Here is a 24,151-nt window from a genome sequence, read left to right as displayed (position 1 = left end):
CCAGCCTTGGCTCCTGAAAGCATTCGCAATGGCGCAGGTGCAGTCCTGGGCATCTACCGAAGGCTCAGAAGCCCTTTTCAGAATATCTTTATGTGGCACAAAGCCCCAAAAGAACAACAGCAGCAAAATAGGCCGGGCGCGGTGGCTCATGCCTGTAATCCCAGCACTTTGAGAGGCCGAGGTGGGCGGATCACAAGGTCAGGAGATCCAGACCATCCTGGCCAACATGGTGAAACCCCATCTCTCCTAAAAAATATAAAAAAGTTAGCCGGGCCTGGTGGCGGGCGCCTGTAATCCCCAGCTACTCGGGAGGCTGAGGCAGGAGAATGGTGTGAACCCAGGAGGCGGAGCTTGCTGTGAGGCCGAGATCGCACCACTGCACTCCAGCCTGGGCGACAGAGGGAGACTCAGTCTCAAAAAAATAAATAAATAAAAACAAAACAACAATGAAAAGGCAAAACCAAGTGAAATTGCCTCACTTGGATAGACTCTGGGATTTCCTTCTCTTTTCCTCAGTAGAGTGATGTTTCATTTCAGGAGAAGTCCTCCCACACAGGGTATTTCCATGAGGAAGGATACTCAAGTGCTGTAGCCTAGTGACATTTTTCACACGCTATGTGGATGCACTTATGAGTGATTTTTGAGCTTTAAAGTAAATCGAAGGGTTAAAGGGGAACAAGAAGAATATAAATGTATTTATTACCATTGAACTGTATACTTAAAAATGGTAAAGATGGTGAATTATATCTATGTATATTTTACCTCAATAAAATAAATTGGGATATTTGTGACTTGATTATTTTAAAGAGAGCCTTAATATTGTATAGATACAGATGCAGGTTAAGAGCTGTGCTAAAATGAGGACTTTCTAAGTTGGCCCACGCCTCTTCACTGTATGTTTCAAAGGATGTGAAAAGCAAGTGTATTGAGGGTGTGGTGTGCAATTTCACTCCCTCTGCTTGGATTTTTGGGGGATGGCTGTTTTGTGGGTGACCTGCCATGAGTGATGTCAATGGATGTTGGTGGTCCTACATTGTTATTGTTCTTGTTGTGAGTTCCACACACAGATGGGGTTCATTAACCTGTGTCCCTCTGAATTAGCAAATACATTTGCCTTTGAAAAGTGTGGTGCCCTTATAACCTGTTAGCGAAAATCAGGGATTGTAAGTGTGGGCCCACATCAGTGCCTTCCCGTTTCCTCCTCATTGCGTTTTCGTTTGTCTGAAGCAGTCGTGTCCAGAAGGACCCAGGAGAAGGGGAAAGAATTCACAATCCAACCATTTGTCTACCATGTTAGAAATAAGGACAGAGCAACAAGTGATTGACTGTGTGTTGACCTATCGAAGTCATAAACAGGGTGGTAACCACCAGTGATGTGAGACTGGAGTATGTTTGTGTGCACTCTCGGGTGCCCATGGTTCAAACCACAATCCTCGTGCTGCCATTTTTGCATACAAAGATGGCATGTTTGAGGGCATCATCGTTTTATCCTTGACTTAGATATTAAAGGTTAAAGGTACACCCTTTTATTTTGCTTGTTATGGATATGCATGACCTTTGGTGTGGATTGAAGCTTTCCCTCAAGGGTCTAAGTTGTCATTTATTTGTTCATTGTCAGGATGAAACACAGCATGGTAAGCTGGGTTATGTTTTCTTGTATTTTAATTATGTTTCAGTACAGTTAATTCTATTTCAGTAAAGTTAGTTCTATGAAAATGAACTTCCTGGCCCCCTCTGCCTTGCTGTTATGTTTTCCCCACTGATTTTAAATCTCTGATGACACTAAACCCAAATCAGTACTAGGATGGGAGGATGAACTTGAAAGAAGATGTTACAGATTTTGTCGTGTTTTGTTTGAAAAATGTTAATCTTATGCAGTTTGTGATCAGTATGACATTGACTCAGGCATTTGATGATCTGCATATTCTCACCAGATAACACTGCTGACTTTCCCTTTCATTCAGAGGTTTGTAATTCAAACAATCGTGCATTGATAATCATGGCGTTTCTACTTTCGCAGTAAATGCTATAATGCTGCTTTAGAAAAGATTGAGTTACCCAGGTTGACCAGTAGCAAATTATTTCTCTGCCTCTCTCTTTAATCTCCTTCAGTTTCAAACTACAAATGGCACAAAATCTTAGATTCATGGTCCATATTTTTTTTTGGTTTGATGTCTAATAGTGCTTAGGAATATGATTGGCTGCATGTAATAGAAAAACCCCATTTATGTGACTTAACCATATGGGGTTCACTTTTTTTTTTTAGTCACATAACGTGCAGCCTGGAGGAAGTGTTCCGAGTTCATGCACTTTCATGAGGACTCAGTGTCCCGATGTCCTTGGCTCCTTTGATCTCTCTGCCCCACCATCCTTAGTGGGGTCTCTTTATCTCCTAATCCTAAGATGGCTCCTGTCCCTCCCAGCATCAGCTCTGTGTTCCAGGTGGAGGAGAGGAGAAGGCAAAGGGGAGACAGCTGTGCCAACTATTCTCCTTCGAAAGAGCTTCCCCTATCCCTAGAAAGTATGGTGTGCTTTCATCTTATTGGCCAGAACCATGTCACATGACCACCCTACCCGCAAGGAAGCTGGAAATGATGTTTAGATGGACTGATTGATGCTTTCTACAAAACCAGAGTGATTTTAGTAAAGGAGTTAGGGAGAAATAGATAATGGATGGGCAGTTGACATTCTCTTCCTCATACCTTCAACCCAGAAGGTCTATTCTCTGAGAGCTTCCCTAACTCATTCTGGGTTACTAAATCTTACTTAACTAGGCTTTGCAGAGCCTTTCTTCTCCATTAGTTTGGGAGTCAATCTCTGAGACTTCTGTCAATAGTATCTCCTTGGCTTGAAGTATCTCTTTAGGCCCTAAGTGATCCACTGGCATGGTTTAGTCCTACTAGGCAACATAGAAACTGAAGTACTCAGCTGCCCCTTGTGTTTGGGACAGGAATTGTTCAGTGCTAAAGTCCTCTGAATGCCTGCATTCTGGTGCTCAGCAGCATGGCACAGACCATGATCCCTCTGCCTGCCTTTGTCCTGGTGTGGACCCAGCAGGAGCCAGGCATGGTCCACAAACTGAGTTTCTTTGCTGGGGTAACTTGTTTGTTAGAAGAGTTGAGACTGTCGAGGACACAAAGTGGTCACAAGACAAGTCGTAGCAATTGTTACAACTCAGTGAGACTCCCTAAGCCTCTGAGGCCATTGTCTGGGCATTCCTGACTTTAGCCGACCAAGTACTGCAGTGATTCTGGAGATCCTGACGATGCTGCTACTGCTCCTGGTCATGATGATGATGATTATTTGAGACAGGACCTCCCTCTGTCACTCAGGGTGGAGTACTGTGATGCAGTCATAGGTCACTGCAGCCTCAAACCCCTGGGCTCAAGCCATCCTCCTGCCTTAGTCTCCCAAGTAACCAGGACTACAGGCAGGTGCCAGCACACCTGGCTAATTTTTTGTAGGACATGGTCTCACTGTGTTACACAAACTGGTCTCAAACTCCTGGCCTGAAGCGATCTTCCTGCTGTGGCCTCCCAGAGTGCTGGGATTCCAGGTGTGAGCCCCTGTACCCCACTGATTCTGGGGATGTTGATACTCGTGTTCCTTCTCTCCCTCCCTTTTCCTCCCTTCTTTCCTAGCTTCTTCCTGCTCTCCTTTTTTTGTTCTTTCCTCTCTCTGTCCCTCCTTTTTTCTCTCCTTTGTCCCTTCCTTCCTTCCATGAATACTTAATGAGCATTTGAGCCCCAAGTGTATCCCAGACTTTCATAGTTTGACTTTATTATTTTTTCTCTGAACGTTTCCTTAATGTGGATCCTGGCTGCCTACCCTGATTCTGGAGGGGAGAGAAGGACATAACGTTCTTTGAGACGGAGAGCACCTAGCTGCGTTGTGCAGAGACAACAAATACTTAAATTTAAATCTGTATTCTGAAATGGCTGAGAAGATATTTCATAGATTTTATGAGAGGAAAAACCTCGTGCCCTTAGAATATTGGATGGTAAGGCAGAAGTCTTCTAGTAATCCCTCCCCTTCTGTCCTCCTCACCCCAGCTCCCCATCATCCCACCACAGCATGTCGGTTGTTACTTCATCTGTGCTATCACAGGTCTGAATTGTAGATGAAATCGTTTTCCTAGCTTGTATAGGCTACTTAAAGGAAAAAGAGCCCCACGTCCCACACAGATGTCTAGGATGTTTGATCCGTGACAGTCTCCAAGCGTGTCTCCTGGGTGGTGCTGTCAGAGGTGGGGAAGAAAACAAACTAGGACTCTCCTCTTCCTACCTCCAGCATGTGTATTACCTTGAGAGAAAAACAGTTGTGCTCACAGCTGGAATTCATGAATGTGTTTTCCTTTTCGCAGTTGGGATAAACTTTTGAGATCTTATTTTTCTTTTGCTTTCAAAATGGTCTGCTGTGTTTTCCCGTAATGCAGTAGCTTTGTTAAATTCCAGGATAATTGACCGTAATTATTCTTCCAAAGAACAAAGAGGTGAAACTTTGGAGATGAAGATACTGAAGCTTATATTGTTAACTTACTATCTTTCTTGCTATGCAGTCTCATATTTTTTGTTTTGTTTAGAAAGCTCATTTTGTTTTGAAATGAGAACAACAGTTTAAAAGCTGTGGCCCAAAGACATTTGATTCCTGGGGAACCCACTGAAAGATTCCTGACAGCCGGGGGCACTTCTCCACTGGTTTTTGTTTGTCTCTGTTTTCTGTGTGGGCGGATCGCATTAACTAGAAAGCCAGAAAACAGATATCCTGCGTCAGACCTTCAGAATCAAATTACTAAATCTAGTTATTGCCTGCCTCCTCTTCTGGGTTTCCTGCGCTTTGTAGAGTTTTTGCCTGTCATCTGGTGTTAGCTTTATAAATAATTAGTTATTGATCATGAATAAGTTGTACAGACCTTTTTGCTCTCATTCCCTGGGTCACAAAATAGAATGTAGTTAATAGACAAAGATCCTGTCATTCCTTGTTAATGAATACTTATTTAAGTAGAGCAAGGAATGAGCAGATCTTTTTCATCTGTTTATTGATATGTTTCTGAGTTGTTTTTTCTCAGTTTTGTATCCACCTTAGGGTAGATCAAAAAAGTGGCTCTCCCTGGTTTATCTGGGAAAACGAAAAGGGAAGATTCTAGAGACTTTCACAGTGATCTTTTGTTACAGAAAGATGCTTCAAAAGGATCACTGCAAAATGCTATGCTCTAAACATGTTGGTTGGTACAAGATAAACTGTTCTACATTTTTATTCGTGGGAGGTTCTGTAGAATTTTAAAAATATTAAAGATTCATTAATCATGCTTTATAGATTTTGAAGCTGTGTTATTGGGGGCATACAGATATAAAATTGTGATGTCTGTCTTGTGGATTTATTCTTTAATCAATATGAAAAGTTTCTCTTAATCTTTTGGCTAGTATTTGCATGGAATACCTATTTCCATTCTTTTATTTTGGTGCTTTCTGTGTCTTTGTACTTATGATATGCTGCTTATTAGCAACATATAGTTGTATTTTTCTTTAATCCAGTCTGACAGTCTTCTTAATGGAGTATTTCATCCATTGATATGTAGTATAATTAAGTAATATGTTAGATTTATATATATTATTTTTACATTAATTTTCCCTTCCCCATCTGTGTTATTTTCCCCTTTTACTCCTTTTTTGCCTTCTTTTATACCAGTTACACTTTTTTTAATCATCCCATTTTCTGATTTCTTAACATATTGTTTGAATATTCTTTTACTATTATTTTTAACAATTATCCTAGAGATGGTAACATGCATGTTGGACTTGTTTTAGAGTATTTCAAATGATTACTCTTACCAATCCACTGATAATGCTAGATATGGCCAGAAAAATAGCACACTAGAATTGCCATTTTCTTCTCTTCTGTTTATATTACTATTGTATTTCAATTCTACATATTTTATATTTTGTAAGACATTACTGTTATTTTATACAGTTAGTATTCATTTGATGTGTTTTATGTTTGTAGTTGTTTTTCATCCTTCAATTTCACTTTTCCTTTGGGATCATTTTCTTTCTGTAACTCCCTTGTATTATTTCTTTTAGTATTGCCCAGCTATGGGGGCTCTGTTTGTATGAAAATGATTTATTTCATCTTTGTGTTTGAAAGATATTTTCAATCACTATAGCATTCTAGATTGGAAGCTATTTTCTTCTTCCATATGTTATTGTATTCTGTTTTGATTTTCTTCATTTATAGTAAGTCATTAGCTTTCAGACTTATGGATACATCTTTGAATTTAAATGGTATCGTTTTCTTTCTTGCTGCTTTTAGTTTGTCTCCTTTTCTGTGGTTATTGACAGTCTTACTATGGGTTGCATAGGATTGTTTTTGCTTTTAATTTATCCTGCATTGCATTTTTGAATTTTTTGATTGATACCTTTGATCAGTTTTGGAAGATTGGTGGCCATTGTCTGTTCTAATGTTACTTTTGTCCCATTATCTTCCTCCTTTTCTCTTGGCACTTGAATTACATATATGTTAGATCTCCTCCATATGCCTGCACATCCCTAGCCCTCTTTTCTGTATTCTCTTCCTCAGTACTTCTGTTTAGTTATTTTCTGTGGATTGTCTTCCATTTTACTAATTCTGTCTCTTGCTGTGTCTACTCTCTATTTTGTTAATCCATATAATAAATTTTTAATTTTAGAGATTATATTTTGTAGTTTTAGAATTTCCATTTGATTATTTTTAAATAGATTCATTTCTCTATTAAAAGTTTTCTCTTACCTTCTATTTGTCATATTTTTATCTTATTTTCCCTGTTCTCAAATATGATGATTATAGTTGTTTTGATGTTCTAGGAAACGGTAATATCTAGATTATCTGCGGGACTGTTTCTGCTCTCTTTTTCCTCTTTCACTTGGACTGTGGTCTGGTTTTCTGCTAAGGTTAATAATTTTTGTTTGAAGTCAAGATCTTTTGTATGTAAAACTGTAGAAACTTCAGATGATGTGATCTTCTTCCAGAGATAATTCATCCTGCCTTCTTCTAGACAAAGTGGGGCTGACCATCTTATTTTAATCAGAGACTGCTTAGTTTCAAGGCTACATTGTACCCTTAGTATGCCTCTGTCTCCATTTACTATGCCTCTGGCTTTCCAGGATCCTTGCATCTGAGAGTCAGCTCTGTTACCTGGGGACTCTCTCCCTGGCTTTTTTCAAACTCTAGTCATTCTCTCTGATGACTGATACAAATTCCACTTTGCTTTATAGAGGTTTTCATTTTGGTTTTTAGTCTTCTACCCCATACAGTTCTAGGAATTACAGATGTCCTGAGGGGAAACATGATTGCAGCTTGATGCCTCCCCGAGGGTTGCACTGGTCTACCAGGTGTTCTCCATGTCACCAGCAAGCAGAAGTTCATGACTCACATCATTTTAATTGTTTGGTACATCTCTTAAGCAAATGCCATTTGAAAACCCTTATTTACAAAACAGATCCACTAGGTTGCAATTTCCCATTTTACACAGAATTTATTGCTTTACAGTGGAATCCATTTAAATATCATACTACTTCTAGGGTAATTACTTATCACTTAGTTTACAAAACTTTCCATTGTACACAAGTTTTCAGGTATTGTATATTTTTAATTAGGCAGCAAACTAGTATTAATAAACTCTGTATTAATAAAACATCTGAGTCACAGTATTTTAAAATGCAGATGTGTTGCTTTTTAGTAACACAACAACTTGAAGTAACTGCTAATAAATAATTTACAGATGAGACTTATTTTCAATTAGTAACATGTATTAGCATACATGTAACCAATGCACAACTTCCTTATTGCCTATTTATTGAATATGTCCCACCTCTTGAATACTTTTCAGTTACCACTGATGTTGAAATGAATACATTTGTATAGCACTGTTACTCTGAAATAAAAAGTAAAGCAACTCTTGTAATATCATTTGAAAGGATTAGAAGATCCTGGTAAATTGAGTCTGTTGTTGATTTTCAATTTGTGACATAATGGGTTTAAAAACACTGGTAGTGGCCGCCTGGCGGCTCACAACTGTAATCCCAGCACTTTGGGAGACCGAGGCGAGTGGGTCATCTGAAGGCAGGAGTTCAAGACCATCCTGGCCAACATGGTGAAACTTTGTCCCTACTAAAATACAAAAGTTAGCTGGGCATGGTGGCGGGCACCTCTAATCCCACCTACTTGGGAGGTTGAGGCAGGAGAATTGCTTGAACCCAGGAGGCAAAGATTGCAGTGAGCCGAGATTGTCCCATTGCACTCCAGCCTGGGCGACAAGAGCAAGACTTCGTCACAAAAATAAATAAATAAATAAAAATAAAAACACTGGTAGAAAACTCAACAGCATCTTAATAGTATTAATTTTTGTGGGGTAGAAATAAAGCTGAATTTCCCCATCCTCTTTCCCTCCTTCTCTTCCTCGGCCCTTTCCTCCCTCCCTTTCTGTATATTTTCTGTGTTTTTCAGATTGATAAGATGTAGTATGTTACAATGAAAAGGCAGTGAGTGGTAGCGTTAAGAGTCAGCCTCTGTATGTGGAGGCACGCCACCTTGGCTGAGTGGTCTGCATGAGTCTCGCTGCCCAGTCACCTTCCTTGCTTCATGAATGTTGAGGATGTGGTCTTTCATTCTAACTTGTCACCCAAGTGATTCCCTTCATGGCTATAGACGGGGGTTCAAAAAATGTTGAGGTGTTTCTGCCGGGCCCCCACAGTTTGTGTGTTTCTTTGCAGACTGTATGAAAACAAGGGAGAGGCCGACTTTGTGGAATCTTTGCTGCAGCTCTTCAGGTCCATCAATGACATGATGGGCAGCATGTCAGACCAGACCGTCCGGGTGAAGGTGAGTGCCGGCCACCGCCAAGGCAGACTTCTCTTTCTTTTCTTCTTTCATTATCGTTTTTGGAGGTAGGTATTTTGATTACAGTTAATAAACTTGCCCCACATACTATAGTTGTTAATGTCAGAGATCTCAATTTGATTTCAAGAGCTGTGCTTTTTTTCTTTTTTTTCCTGTTTCTTTCTTTCTTTTTTTTTTTTTGTTTTTTGTTTTGAGATGGAGCCCCACTATGTTGCCCAGGCTGGAGTGCAGTGGCGCGATCTTGGCTCACTCCAACCTCTGCCTCCCAGGTTCAAACAATTCTTCTGTCTCAGCCTCCTGAATTGCTGGGAGTACAGGTGCGTACCACCACGCACAGCTAATTTTTTTTTTAGTTTTAGTAGAGATGGGGTTTCACCATATTGCTCAGGCTGGTCTCCAACTCCTGACCTCAGGTGATCCACCTGCCTCAGTCTCCCATAGTGCTGGGATTACAGGCATGAGCCATCGTGCATGGCCTTTTTTTTTCTTTTATTTGTAGTTGACACATAATAATTTTACATGTTTATGGGATACATGGTGATATTTCAATACAGGTATACAGTGTGATCAAATTAGGGTAATTAGCATAGCATCACCTTGAACGTTTTTCATTTCTTTGTGCTGTGAACATTCAGAATGCTTTCTACTAGCTTTTGAACATATACACTAAATTATTGTTGACCTTCTTCACTCTACGTTGCTACAGAACTGGACTTTATTCTTCTTATCTAGCTGTAGCTTTGTAGCAAAGTGCACTTGTAGATGAAGGGCTTCGCCTGTGGCTGAGTGAAGGGGCTGTGGGCCCTACCAAGCCTGAACTAGAGGGAAAGGCCCCGGAGCCTGTTTTGTAATGAACATAATCATGTTCCATGTGCAGTGAAATCCTTTCTTCCTCCTCCCCAGGAGGAAGAAATATTTTAAATATTTTCATTGCTTCTCTCTTTGCTCTTTGGTAAGAGCGATTCTGAATTTACTTTATTTAAATTTGGGGGAATTGATGAGAATCATGTTTTACACCTAATTTCTCAGGGTGTCCATGCCCTGGAAATGGTGGTGAATCTTCATGCTTCAGCGGATCTTTGCCTGTGCACAAGAGCGAGCCTTCCAGTGCCCCTGTTCTTCTGTTCTTTTTCCCTCTTTTGATGCCCTGATCTCACCGTGTTGTCCTTTGGAAGAAAGATGCCTTCCCCTCATGAGGCCTGAGTGTTCTTTAGGATGCTCACTGGTGTGGCAGTGCCTGGGAGGCCCATGGATGGAGCAGCTGCAGGACCCCCACACGCTAGGTTATCCAGTGATGGCAGTTTTCACTGGGCTGACTTATTGCAGACAGAGCTGTGCAACTTGCAATTTGCTGCCTGCACTAATTCCTTCAAAGAACAAGAATCTTCCAGATGATTAACTTACATCTTTCACTCGACTGATCGTGGTAGACGCCTCTGTTCTTCCTCTTTTAATGTTCGTTTAATGTATAATTTTAGAAGGCATTCTTACGGCTAGTGTCTTAAAAGTATTTTGGTCAAGTCGTTTCCCAGCCTTAAAGCTTTGCCGTATGCCCTGGAACAAAGATGTATGTGTGCTGAGACGTGGCTTATGGTTGCTGTGACCAAGGAAACCAGCATAAGCAGACATGAATCGAGTCGGAGCCTACCTTTCATCTCAGAGGTGGTGCAGCTGTTCGGTGGAGCCATTTGGACTTTTTACTATGATTTCTTGATTTTTTTTTTTACATGATTTTACTATAAAAATTGGTGATTTATACAGAAAGAAATATATGTGGTGCATACATTAAAATTTTAGGTTATTTTGGCAACTTGATATTGCCCAAAGCCGTCTTATTGTCCCAAGGTTAAAATTAGCAATGTGTATGGTACATTTACTACTGAATTCAGTGGCATTTTAGAAAAACAGACGTGCGTAGTGTAAGAATAGATAAAAATTACAGGAAGTTTTGAGCCCAGCAGTAATTTTAGATTGCTAAATATAATCTTACATTATTAAATTTGATTGGGCTTGATTTGTGTCTGCCTCCCTCCCTTGAAGTCAGATTACTTAGTGACTAGGGACTGGGAAGACCTTGCTTCAGTGGGTGTTTTATTATAAGACACAAGCAAATTGAGTGACGTGTGTGCATCAATACAAACCTTACATCTGCAAGACAGATGCATTTTATTAGACATGTCGCCTCCCTTCTGCCAATTTGGTATCATATTATTTCACAATAGGTGCTTTCTCGATGACGTTGGAAATTTAAAGATTCTCATCGTGGGAGCCTGGCTTTTGTGTTGTTTTAACTCTTTCAGTTTTGCTGTGTCTAAATGGAAGGAAATAACCTTGTGAACCATCTTACATAGACAAAGTATGTTTTCAGACTGTGACATTTAAAGGTTAAACATTGGTTCCCCAAGCGTGGCCCATGTTGGTACCAAACGGTTGGTGCCTTCCCAGTTCAAGTGATTCTCCTGCCTCATCCTCCCAGTAGCTGGGATTACAGGCACCCACCACCATGCCCGGGTAATTTTTTTGAATTTTTAGTAGAGAAGGGCCCCATCCCCTTCTTGGTACCAAACCCGCCACTGGTATCCACTTTGCAGATTCGAGTCAGCCACGGGATTTGACAAGTCAGTGAAGGGGGAGGGCAGGAGGAACTTGAGATGTCATTTATTGCAGGGTAAACATGGTCTCCAGCTAGAATTTTCAACACAACTGTTTTCATTGATTTAGTGACAAAATTTCTCCAAGGTCATTTAAGTGAGAAAACATAAATGGAGGATGCTTGGGCGAGTTTTTATGTTAAATGTCCAGGAAGCTCCGGTGAGTGTGTGGACACTGCCTCCCTTCACTCCCCTGCCCAGCGGCCACCTCTCGTTACCCCCGCTCCCCAGGCGCCCGCATGCCCAGATGTTCCAGTGCCGCCTCACCGTCCCTCAGTTAATGGCGCTCTGCCTCGGGGCTGCAGCCAAATGCTTTTTGAAAACATAGTGCCGTGGCCAAATAACATGAAATTCCCCATTTCTTTTTTTTTTTTTTAGGGTTCTGTGGAAATGCTTTATTTATTTATTTATTTTTATTATACTTTAAGTTCTAGGGTACATGTGCATAACGTGCAGGTTTGTTACATATGTATACATGTGCCATGTTGGTGTGCTGCACCCATCAACTCGTCAGCACCCATCAATTCATCATTTATATCAGGTATAACTCCCCAATGCAATCCCTCCCCCCTCCCTCCTCCCCATGATAGGCCCCATTGTGTGATGTTCCCCTTCCCGAGTCCAAGTGAGCACATGGATGCAGCTGGAAACCATCATTCTTAGCAAACTATCACAAGAAGAGAAAACCAAACACCGCATGTTCTCACTCATAGGTGGGAACTGAACAATGAGCTCACTTGAAATTCCCCATTTCTAAGTGTCCCGTTCAGTGGCATTAAGTACAATCACATTGTTCTGCAACCATCGTCACCATCCTTCTTTAGAATTTTTTCGTCTTTCCAAACTGAATGAAACTCCAGCCCTGTCAAACACCAACTCCCCTCAGCCCCTGGCAGCCACTGTCCTACTTTCTGGGTCTAAGAATTTAATGACTCTGGGAACCTCATGGAAGTGGACTCATACCGCATTTGTCCTTTTGTGTCTGGCTTTTGTTTGTTTGTTTTGTTTTGAGACAGAGACTGGCTCAGTCGCCCAGGCTGGAGTGAAACGGTGCAGTCTTGGCTCACAGCAACCTCCACCTTCCCGGTTCAAGTGATTCTCCTGCCTCCCAGCAGCTGGAATTACGGGGACCCACCACCACGCCTGGCTAATTTTTTTTGTATTTTTAGTAGAGATGGGGTTTCACCATGTTGGCCAGGCTGGTCTTGATCTCCTGACCTCGTGATCTACCCACCTCAGCCTCCCAAAGTGCTGGGATTACAGGCGTGAGCCACTATGTCCAGCCACGTTTGGCTTCTTTTACGTGGCATAATGTCTGCAAGGTTCTACTAGATCGTAGCATGTGTGAGAATCTTCTTCCTTTTTAAGGCTGTCATGTTGCTGTGTATCTTGTCCACGTTTTGCCTGCGCACTCGTCCCTGGATAGAGGCTCGGCCTGTTCCCACTAATGGTGGTGGTGGTTCATGCTGCTGGGAACTTGGGTGTACAGGCCTCTTGAAGACCCTGCTGCCAGTGCTCCAGAAGTGGAATTGCTGTTTCCTGTGGTAATTATGCTTGAATTTTTCAAAGAATCATCCTGTTTTCCCCAGCACCCCACCATTCTACTGAAACCTCATTTGAAATCCCATATTGACTTTCCCTTAGCAGCTCTTTCTGCAGCTCCTTCGAGCTCCAGGCCACACACCACCTACCTTAAGTGAATGATGCTGCTCTGACTGCCGCACTGAAAAGACCTGGGGTCGGAGGTGGAGGTTGCCAGCCTGGGCAATAAGAGCAAAACTCAGTCTCAAAAAAAAAAAAAAAAAAAAAAAGGAAAAAAGAAAAGCCTTGGGGTCTCGGCATCACCTCTTTCTGTCTGTTTCCCTCTGAAGAGGAGAAGCCCACCTGCTGCGCAGTGCTGGCCCTCCCCCTCCCTGAGACCTGCTCCACCCCCTTGCTGTTTCCTCACCATCTCAGATCTCCTGTCTTCACCTTGAGCTGCCTCTTCACCAGGCCCAGATGGTCTGGAAATTCAATCCCTGACTTCTGGATGTTTCTTTGCCCTTGGCGTCTCTCTCTCCCACCTGACAAGAGGGCCCTTGGCCCCATGGCCTCTGCTCTCCAGTCCTGTTCTCTGTTCTGCCCCAAGTGACTGTGGCTGCTGCTCCTCCCGGGTGCCCCCCAGCCCCCAGCTGCGGTGTCTCCAGCCCCCAGCTGCGGTGTCTCCAGCCCCCAGCTGCGGTGTCCCCAGCCCTCAGCTGCGGTGTCTCCAGACAGCCTCGGAATTCCCCTCCGCTGTCTTCTCTTCCCTGTGCTACTGTGGCGGTGGTTTCTTGAACCACTGGGCTTGGTAGGTCCCCAGTTCTTCTTCCTGAAATTAGGGCAGAAACGTCTTGGAACCATTTCCCGCACCCTGGTGCTGGACCTGCCCCTTTTTCCTCGGCATCTCTTTTGGTGTTTTCCTGAAACTCCCATCTGGCGATGACTTGCCGTTCCTCGGAAAACTGCTGTTCTTCAGCTGCCAGGAGAATGGGTCAGATTGCAGTGTGTGACCTCTAGACGGCTTCACAGGCAGCCCACCTGGCTCTCCACGCCTTTTTCCCTCTTGGAGACTGAAGTAGAGCCAGTGCCCTCCCCAGGAAACACCAAACATGTGGGAGTGGGGAGCCTCCTGAGGGTTAGCTCCCCCATCCGTGGTTGATAGAAAGAGCATGAGCGCCTAGTGCCGGAATAACTGGAGCTGATACTTACCGATCACCTGCTGTTCACCGTGCTTTGTGTTTCCAACTGATTTAGTCTTTACAACTGCCCTGTTAAATAGATACTTTGATTGCTTTCTGATGAAGACACTGAGGCCTAGAGACCTTAATTAACTTACCCAAGGCCACGCAGCTGGGATGGGGTAACGCCCTGGTTTAAACCCTGTTTGGCCAGTTCCAGAACCACTCTTTTCCCCATTTGGCTCCTAGCGACAGTGTTGCTAAGCCCTGTCTATCCCATGGTGTTTGCAAACAGGGCCCATGCCTGCCATCCACGTCAGTGGAGAACAGGCTCTTTGCTTTGGGCTGGAAAGATGCCGACATTATCCCTGGTGGGGCTTTCCACCTAAGTGGACGTGCATAAAGCAACTTAAAAACTCTGGTGAAATGCCACAAGAATTGGGTGAGTGTGAAGGGGAGGGGAGGAGAGTTAGAAAGGGCCGGTCATGAAGGCTTGTGGGAGGAGACCTTGGCGATGGCCCCACTGTGTTGGCAGCAGGTGGCTGTTTCTTGGCCACTTGTGGATTGCAGTGCGGATTGGGCCGTTTGGGGCTTTGCAGTCAGTTCTTACAGGCATTGACATCTTTTCAAGTCCACAAATATTGCTACCTTCCCTTGAGATGACCCTGGGAAAAGACTACCCCATGCAGGACCTCGGCATAGTCTGTTCCATCTGGAACTGAGAATTGCAGAATTTTCTATAGAAGGAAACTTTGACCATGATCCACAGTGGGAAACTGATGCTTACTTGGTACACGTGTGTGTGTGTGCATTGTACGTGTGTGTTGTGCGTGTGTGTTGTGCATATGAAGCTAGAAAATGCTCATGAAGAAGTTGTACACTAATTCCCTGTGATGCATTCTGGCATTTTCTGGTCTAGTCTCCTTTAGTCTATTCTAGACTAATGTATTTCAGTTAAAAAAAAAATTGCTGGTTGACAGGCACTGAATTTATTTCATGAGCACTAATGGATGTAAACATGCATTGGAAAAACACTGCTCTTTCTCCATCTCAGGACTCTGCCCCTGTGTCTCCTGCTTCGTTTATTATGAAAAGATTATTGTTCGCTTTCTGCATTTCTTTCATTGTTGTGTAGAGCCCCAGGCCCCCGGCGCTCAGGCAGCTTTCCCGACCGGCATGCGAATTGGCCTGGGGTGAAGATTAATTGAATTTGAGGCTCCCCAAGCTGAGGCTGGCACACAGATGTAGAGGGTTTGTCTTCCTTCTGGGGCACTGTCCCCAGGGAGCAGGCTTCCCTGTCTTTCCATTCTAAGCATCACATAGCACCATTTCCATCTGGCCTTCTTCGAGAGGGGCTGTGTTGAAATTAGCTATTCTGTAATCTCGGTAAATACAGCTGGTGGGTTAGTTCTGCCCTCCAAGAGGCACCTTTTTTGATTCCCTTACAAATAATTTCCTGACTTGAAATGAACTCTACTTTCTTGCCTTATATCTTACCCAGAATTCTTCCTTATGAGAAGTTTTTGCTGCTTTTTGTCTATTTATTTCCAGGCTAGCATCTGGGATCCACACTGCTACTCACAAATTTGTACACATAGAACTTTATTGTCCTCAGAACAAATGATCTGAATGTGTTAGGGATGATGACAATTTAAGATCAGGTGAAGCAGGATTTGCTTGCAGGTGAGGAAATCACGTTTCACTGAGTAACTCTGGGCCTGTCTGGTGCCTCTCTTACAGCAGCTCCTGACTTCGCCCCTTCGTCTTTATATGCGTGTTCCAGATTTTCATAAAGATATCAAGTCCTGGTAGTTGCATGAAACAAAGCAGCCATTTATTGTGTCCTTGCCCTCAGTTTAAAAGTAATATGTGATCTGGTTAGAAAATGCCAAAAAGTTAATTAAGAAAAATAAGAATCATTTATCACCCTACCTTCCAGAGATTACACTGTTAGCATTTTTGTTTTTATAATGGTGAGCTCTTTTTGCTCATTTAGCATTATGCTATATATGCACACACATATGTATACACCCACACCTATATATACACACATATAAATGTAACATATGTATAGTATAAATTCTCGTGTGTACACACACACACGCTTTTACAGTGTTGCATTTTTCTATATATATCTGCCTGTGTCCTTCAGTATTTTTCAAGCACACATTTTCAAAGGTTACACATTGCCTCATGGCTGTATGATAACTTACTTAACCAATTTTCCATTTGAGGGCACTTAGCTGGTTTCTAGTTTTCAGTTTTCATGAACAGTGCTTGGCTGACCTCTTTGTCTATGGCAAAGGCCGTGCTCCATCTGGTTTGCTCTGAGGCATCCAGATTTTCCAACGCTCTAAAGTACTATGAAAGTCATGATCAAGGCGATGAGGACTTGATTCCTGGGTGATGACTCTGTGCTTCTTTTGTCAGGGCCATGTGTATGAAATGTGTCTGCCCCGCTTTGGTTTCCACTAGAGCTCCTGTCTGTCTGTGTTTCTTTTCCACTTCCTTGTGTGCTTTCTGGCATTGGGCTATGCAGCTGCCATGGTGGATGAGTCGGGAGCCACTTTCTTCTCTCGGAAGTTACCTGCTTCTGTGACCTTTGTGTTTCTTGGTACAGGATTGTTGGGCAAGTGAGATGAGGTGAGAACTCCGGTGAGGAGTTCCACTTCCTCTGACCTGACAAATCAGGGCCTAGAGCAAACTGACCAATGAGATGTTGGCACCATCATAGACCAGCAAACAGGGGGAGCATTTTGAGCCAGAAGGGTTTACTAAGAGCAACTAATAAAATATTTTCACCTTGATTTTGAGGGGGGGGTGCGCATTGATGGTGTTAATTGATCCGAGGCTGTCATGGGCACAAGTCAGGACTCAGAGTCTCGCGTTGTTTGTGGGGACACAGATGCGGTGGTTTGGATGAGGACCGTCTAGGTCACATTGTCCGTGTGGAGACAGACTTGCTGAATTAGAATATTGGGCAGCTGAGGCTAGCAACTCAGGTGAGGCCAACCATGACAGGAATGACTACACTTGCTGAGAATCAGCTACAGGCCAGGCCTTCTGGAGAGTTCTTCTGCAGCATAGAGAAGAGAGGGAGGTTCCAGAGTCAAGGAGGTGAGTGGGCCAAGCTTGAAAGTTGCTCTAACAAAATACTACAAACTTGGTAGCTTAAAATAGCAGTTTTTTTCATCTCTCAGAGTCCTGGAGATTGGAAGTTTGAAATCAGGGTGCCGGCAGGACAGGTTCCTTTTGGCTGCTCCAAGAGATGATGTGTTCTGTGCTTTTCTCTAGGTTTCTGGTGATCCTTGGTATTTCCTGACTTGCAGACGCCTTGCTCCAGTCTCTGCCTCCGTCTTCACGGGCACTCTTCCTGTGTGTCTGGCTTTGTGTCTCTTCTCTTCTTATGAGGACATCAGTCATGTTAAATTCCGGGCCCACTCTACTGTGGCATGGCCTCAGGCGTGTATCTGAAAAAAGACTGTTTCCAAAACATTCACAGGTCCCAAGGGTTAGGAATTGAATGTAGCCTCTTTTTTTTTTTTTTTTTTTTTGGAGACAGAGTCTTGCCCTGTCACCCAGAAGCCTGTTACACTGTTAGCAACGGTGTGATCTCAGCTCACTGCAGCCTCCACCTCCCGGGTTCAAACTGTTTTCCTGCCTCAGCCTCCCGAGTAGCTGGGATTATAGGCGCCCGCCACCACGCCCAGCTAATTTTTGTATTTTTAGTAGAAACAGGTTTTCACCCTGTTTGCCAGGCTGGTCTCAAACTCTTGACCTTGTGATCTCTCTGCTCCCAAAGTGCTGGGATTGTAGGCATGATCCACTGCACCTGGCCTGAACGTAGCCTTTTGAGGGACACAGTTTCACCCATGGTAGAAGTCATTGTGGACGTCAGTGCGGAGGCCGCTGGCAGTCAGGTCAGTGGTGAACAGAGGACTGGAGAGGAAATGGCTCCTTAGCCACGTACCCACAGTCAGCTTGACGTGGGAGCGGCAGGACCGGAAACTTCTTAGACTCCAGTGTGCACATGATCACCTGGAGGTCTTGTTTAAATGTGATTCTGACTCTGTAGGGAGGGGCCTCAGGATGTTTCATTTTAATCAACCCCCAGGTGATGCTAAGGTTGTGGGTCCCTGGCCATATATGGGGTGGGAAGTGGTCAGGCCTGGGCTTGCAGAGAGAGCTGCTGTGTGAGCAGTAGTGTTTGTGGGCAGGGCACCTGGTCTCAGTTCTTGCAGCCTTCAAGGCTGGCTTCATTCAGGCTGCCTGCCCTCAGCTGTCTGACGTTCCGGACTATTTTGCTTTGATCAGTTTGCCCTCCACACAGATGATGACACCCTTGCAAGTGTGGCATGTTAAGAAAGACTCAGCGGAAGGAGGAGCAAGGAAAAGTGAAGAAAATATTTGATGGCTTGCCTTTAGAGGAACTGTGGGTCCAAATGCTCCCCATTTCACTCCAGCGCTTGCTGGTCTGTGGCCCTGCAGAGGGTTGGGTGGGCTGAGATCTGAACTCACCAGGCGCTGCAGCGTTCCAGTCTTCTTGGTTCCTTCCTAGGATTCTTCCTGCCCTCTCTGGAGGGAGCAATACCACTCACATAGGCAAGAATTAATCCGGGGAGGTCTGGATAAATACACTGGTTTCGTTGACCACCTCTCCACCCCCATTTATATTGTGCATGGTACATTGCAGCAGTAGCAGAAATCGCAGCAGTAGCACTACCTTACAGAAATGCAGCAGTAGCTGAAATGAAAAATCATCTCTCTTCCACCAAGCTTCTCCAGCAAACCAAGTATTTCTATTGGTTTTCTTCCAGTTCTAGTGCGTGAACATCAGAATGTTTATACTTACAACCTGCGTAGTTTTTGGTTTACTGATTTTTTATCATTATATCACAACACCTTTCCATTATTAATGTGTACTCATAATTGTAATGGCTGTATGCCAGTTCAGAACATGTGCCTGAATTGATGTGTAATCAAATGATTTTTCATCAAATTAAGTTTTCTATTGTTGAATACTACAATTTTGCTTTCAGCATTTTAAGCCTGCAACAAATTATTTCATTGATAAGTAGTGTGTGTTTATGTTTTCTTTAATTTTATGGTCCATTTTTCCATGTTGATTCCTTCATATTGCCACCTGTTAGAGGACAAGGCTTTCATTTGAGATTGCAGAATTCTAGGCACTTCCTTGCCATCCCTCCTGCCTTGTCCCCCTGTAATGACACTCACTGGTGGAAAATCTCTCCTTTGGCCGTGGTGGCTTCAGTGCTCAGGAACCTGAACTTATCTTCTTCCACCCTTGACCTTATTCAAAGATCTCTGTTGCCAGGTGCTCCTCCCACATCTGTGCCCTCGGTCGTGGATTCTACCTACTGTGAGCATGCAGGGTGCCAGTGGGCCCCGTTCTCCTTCCTCCATCGTGGTCAGGATTCAGCGTTCCTCTGAAAGTGAGCAGGTCTCAAAGTAGAGTTATGCTTAGTACTTCATCATTGAGTTATGTATTCATCTATTTTAAAAATTCCTTCAGTCATATGTTCATTCTCCTGAGTGCCAGGCACTGTGCTAGGTACTGAGGGGTCTCAGTACCAATCACACAGATATGCTGTGTATTCTCATGGCGGTTCCATTGGGGTGAGCAAGGCAGGCGTGAGCTCACTAACCATCCCCTATGCATATAGTTGCACAATTGCAATATGTGATTTTACGCACATGACAGACATAAAATTATCGTTGTGGATTATAATCAGTCATTTTCAGAAAAAGTAAAGGTCAGGGTGACAAGGTATATCAGGGCATTGGAAGTAGTTTATGGGTTCAAAGAAGGTTTCAAAAAGGAGTTAAAGAAAGTGTGGGTCGTGGAGAAACTAAGCAGAGGCAGCAGACAGGAAGGTGTTTGCTGCATTCAAGAAGTTATGAGATCAGCAGCTGTGGCTGGACAGGGAGAGTCCTGAGAAGCCGGGGACCCTGAGAGAATGGAGAGGCAGGGCCAGGCGTAGGCGGGGCTGTGCCTGGTCTGAGGAGGCCTCTGGAGAGGGCTGGTCAGGTCAGAGTTGGCTTTTCCAAGGATGGATTCAGCCATTTCAATTAGAGGGATTGAGAGAGGAAGGGAGAGTGAAAAGCTGTCATGTGACCCAGATTTGTGCCTTGGGGTAGAGCATGTTCTCCACCGCAGCCCTCTTGACATTTGGAACTGGATCGTCTGTTTCTTATGCATCCAAGCATGTTTAGCAGCATTGCTGGCCCGATCCCAGTAGCACTCTCTGGTGGTGATAACCAGAAATGTCTCCAAGTACTGCCAGATGTCCCCTGGGGTAGGGGATAGAGCAGGTGTGAGGAGATGGCTCTGGGTTGAGAACACTGGGCCACGCTCTTGGTAGACTTTAATGAGGGGATGGACACTTTTGCAGCCTTGGTGGTGGTGGATCTGTTATGGAAAGTGAGGAAGAGGAAGGGTGACATTGTGATTCTCTCCCAAATCTTTGCCGCAAGCAGCTGTGGGCCACTGTGAAAAAAGAGCCATCAAGCCTATAGAATGTGTAGACGTCAAGGGTGGGCCTCTGCACCCAAGACCCTGTTTGAAAATCATCTCCCTCTGGGAACTGCTGGGCCAGTTAGTTCCTGCCTCGCTGCATTGTGGGAGAGCTATACCTGGCGGTTGCATGGTGCCGATAGGCACTCACTTCTTGCTGCACATTTTGACTCTCCTCTTCCTTTGAATCCACCTGCCATTTCTAATGACATTGCTGATTTTTAGGACAGGGTTTCCATTTTCCTTTAGTTTGTGGAGAGTGTCCTGCCTCCGCCTCTTGTCTGGTATTCACTTAATAGTCAGGGGCTGTTGGCTGGTTGACCATTGGTGGTTGTGCGGATACAAAGGTGGTCACCATTAGGTGCTTGGATATATAATACAGCAGAGGAAAATGCCAAACCTAGACTCTCGTGTGGTTTGGAGGGAACTGTACTGCCACTTTTGTCCAGATGGGTTGTGGAGCATGAAGTAATCCTAATCCCTTCTGTTTGTGCAGTACTCTCTCAGGCACCAAAGCCTTTGATGCGTGTTATCTCTTAGGATCCTCCCAGCACTGCCATGGTGGTTGTTAAAAATGATGAAAAAGCTTTCTAAAGGGACGGGCAGAGAACATAATCATGCAAAGTCTGTGCGTCTTAATAGCTGACTCATTGATGGAAACATTCATATCCCACATCTACTGGCTCTTGTCTGGCTTCTTCAAATGCATCTGTCCCTAGGAGCCCTTCCCAGAGATATCAGCGTTTAGAACAGACCAGCCTAAACAAGGTCTTCTCAAGCGAACTGAAGATACTAGGTCTGCAAAGGCTCATCTGCACCTCACTTACGATGTGGCATTTATAAATGCATTCGCTGTAGGTGTTTGTAGATCCTTTTTATGTTTTAAGTTTGCAGTGTTGAGGCCTATTTTGATTGCAAATTGCATAAACCTCAAATAAGATCTAAATCAAAGGAAAGATATTCCGTGTTCTTAGGTGACTCAACATTAAGATGTCAGTTCTTCCCAACTTGATCCACAGATTCACTGCAGTCCCAATCAAAATCCCAGCAAGTTATTTTGTGGCTATTGACCAACTGATTCAGAAGTTCGTGTGGAAAAGCAAAAGACCCAGAATAGTCAACACAGTATTTATGGAGAGCAAAGTCAGAGGTCTGGCACTACTTGACTTCAAGTCTGCTGGAAAGCTCCAGTAATCTAATTACATAAACTCAACTCCAGTTCACATTAGAAAGAAGGAAATTAATTGATTCATGTAGTTTTGGAGTCCAAGTGTTAGGCATGAGTGAGTTTAGGATTTAGAAGATATCCTCCTCTTGGCTTAGTATTCATTTCTCTCCATTTGAGGGAAAAGTGGCTGCCAGTAGCCAGAGGCTTGCAATTTTCTTTTTTATTTAATAGTCTTCGAGGACACAGAGTGACCGTCTCTCTCTTTAAGGCAATGTTAATCTTCAGACAGAACCCTTGTTAACCTTCCTCTTAAGCAGGAGACTATCTCTGAAAGGAAAAGACTGTGAGGTTGAAACAGAAGTAGAGCTTCATAATGCAGAAAGTGGAGAAAGAAGGATGAGAGGACTCGCAGGAAGGCTGAAGGGACATTTGTAAATGCAGCTGAAGCCAGTGCAAATTGGTGACTTTGTGAAATGGGTTTTGTAGCTATTCTTTGGAGCTGTCTACTGAGCTGATGGAAAGGGTAGTTAAAAGCTTCATTTAGGATTGGTGTTCTGCCAGCATGCCAAGTAGCCCAAACCGAGGCCTGGGAGGAGACCAGACTTTAAATATGTCCCAGAAAACATTTTGTTGAGAAACACGTCAACTACCACTATAGCATTATCAAGAGGGAAAAAAGAATATTTCATATGTGAGCTTAAAAAATCATTAGCTCTGTTCTATGGAATACTTACAAAATTTCATTAAAACTGTTTTTTCAGAATTTTATGATAGAATAAATTACTTTTGTGTATGTATTGATGAAATCGTGGAGTTATATGAGGTTGGATTTCTCAAGCACCCAAATAGTCAACATCAAGAATCAGGGAATCAGGAGGTTAGAAAGTCACATATTTAGTTTTTTCAGGAACTTGCTGAGGAACAGAGGGGTCCTAGGTGGGATGGCCAGACCCCAGTTCTCTGTTCTTCAGCCCAGTGCTTTTTTCATGACATCACTCAAGTCAGATTTTAAATTTGTACATTACACTGGCTTTATTTAGAATCCTGTGCCAGGCAGTATAGTTTTGATTAGAAGCTGAACAGTATTATTCTCCATGAACTGTGAATGTGACACTTTTATAATTGAAGTAGAATTATTTTTCCCTTGGGAAATCCTATACATTCAATATAGTACATTGAATTAGGAAAGAGTTAGAAGGAAAAAGGGGCTATAAAAAGTGTATCTTATTAAAACAAAGTAGGTTTTCTTCTTGCCTATGTCACCTTTAGATAGTGATTCATCAAATCACTGTTTTTTAAATTATAAATTGTCTTCTATCTAGTGAAATGATTAAGAAAGAACAGTAGTCCTCATCTGATTAGGTAAAACATGACAAAAGTCTAGTTGATTTTTGAAAAGGTCATTTTCATATAATTCCAAGAAATACACATTCTGACTTTAAACATTTTGTATGGTCACTACTGAAGATTTAAAGGAAAGGCGTTGGCTGGGTGTGGTGTCCCACGCCTGTAATCCCAGCAGCCTGGGAGGCTGAGGCAGGTGGATCACCTGAGGTTGGGAGTTGGAGACCAGCCTGACCAACATGAAGAAACCCCGTCTCTACTAAAAAAACAAAATTAGCTGGGCGTGGTGGTGCATGCCTGTAGTCCCAGCTACTTGGGAGGCTGAGGCAGGAGAATTGCTTGAACCCGGGAGGTGGAGGTTGCGGTGAGCTGAGATCATGCCGTTGCACTCCAGCCTGGGCAACAAGAGCAAAACTGTGTCTCAAAAAAAAAAAAAAGGAGTGGTGTTATATCTGAGAAATTAGGTGGCCATCAAGTTTTTTCATGGTTTTCCTTTTATTGGTTGATAGATTTGATTGATGTACTGAGACAGAGTCTCACTGTCACCCAGGCTGGAATGCAGTGACACAATCTTGGCTCACTGTAGCCTCGACCTCCTAGGCTCAAGTGATCCTTCCACCTCAGCTCCCAAAGTAGCTGGGACTATAGGCCAGCACCACCACAAATGGCTAAGTTTTGTAATTTTTGTAGAGATGAGGTTTCGTCATATATTAGTCTGTTTTCACACTGCTATAAACAACTACCTGAGACTGGGTAATTTTTGAAGAAAAGAGGTTTACTTGACTCACAGTTCTACAGGTTTAACGGGAAGCATGACTAGGAGATCTCAGTCATGGAGGAAGATGAAGGGGAAGCAAGGACCTTCTTCACGTGGCGGCAG

The 24,151-nt window shown here is 43.4% G+C and overlaps 1 protein-coding gene across 2 annotated transcripts in view; it reads left to right on the top strand.

Annotated features, from left to right (window-relative positions):
- The window catches only part of DOCK1 (dedicator of cytokinesis 1), a 553,659-nt gene that overhangs the window by 146,879 nt on the left and 382,629 nt on the right, over positions 1-24,151 (top strand). For both annotated transcript variants that reach the window (XM_023224362.2, XM_023224359.2), the window contains exon 23: positions 8,748-8,856. In XM_023224362.2, the coding sequence (XP_023080130.2) occupies positions 8,748-8,856 (109 nt within the window). The remainder of the gene's footprint in view (positions 1-8,747; positions 8,857-24,151) is intronic.

The sequence above is a fragment of the Piliocolobus tephrosceles genome, chromosome 9 (genome assembly GCF_002776525.5).
Source record: "Piliocolobus tephrosceles isolate RC106 chromosome 9, ASM277652v3, whole genome shotgun sequence".
Lineage (NCBI taxonomy): Eukaryota > Metazoa > Chordata > Mammalia > Primates > Cercopithecidae > Piliocolobus > Piliocolobus tephrosceles.
This window is presented reverse-complemented; position numbering and strand designations above follow the sequence as displayed.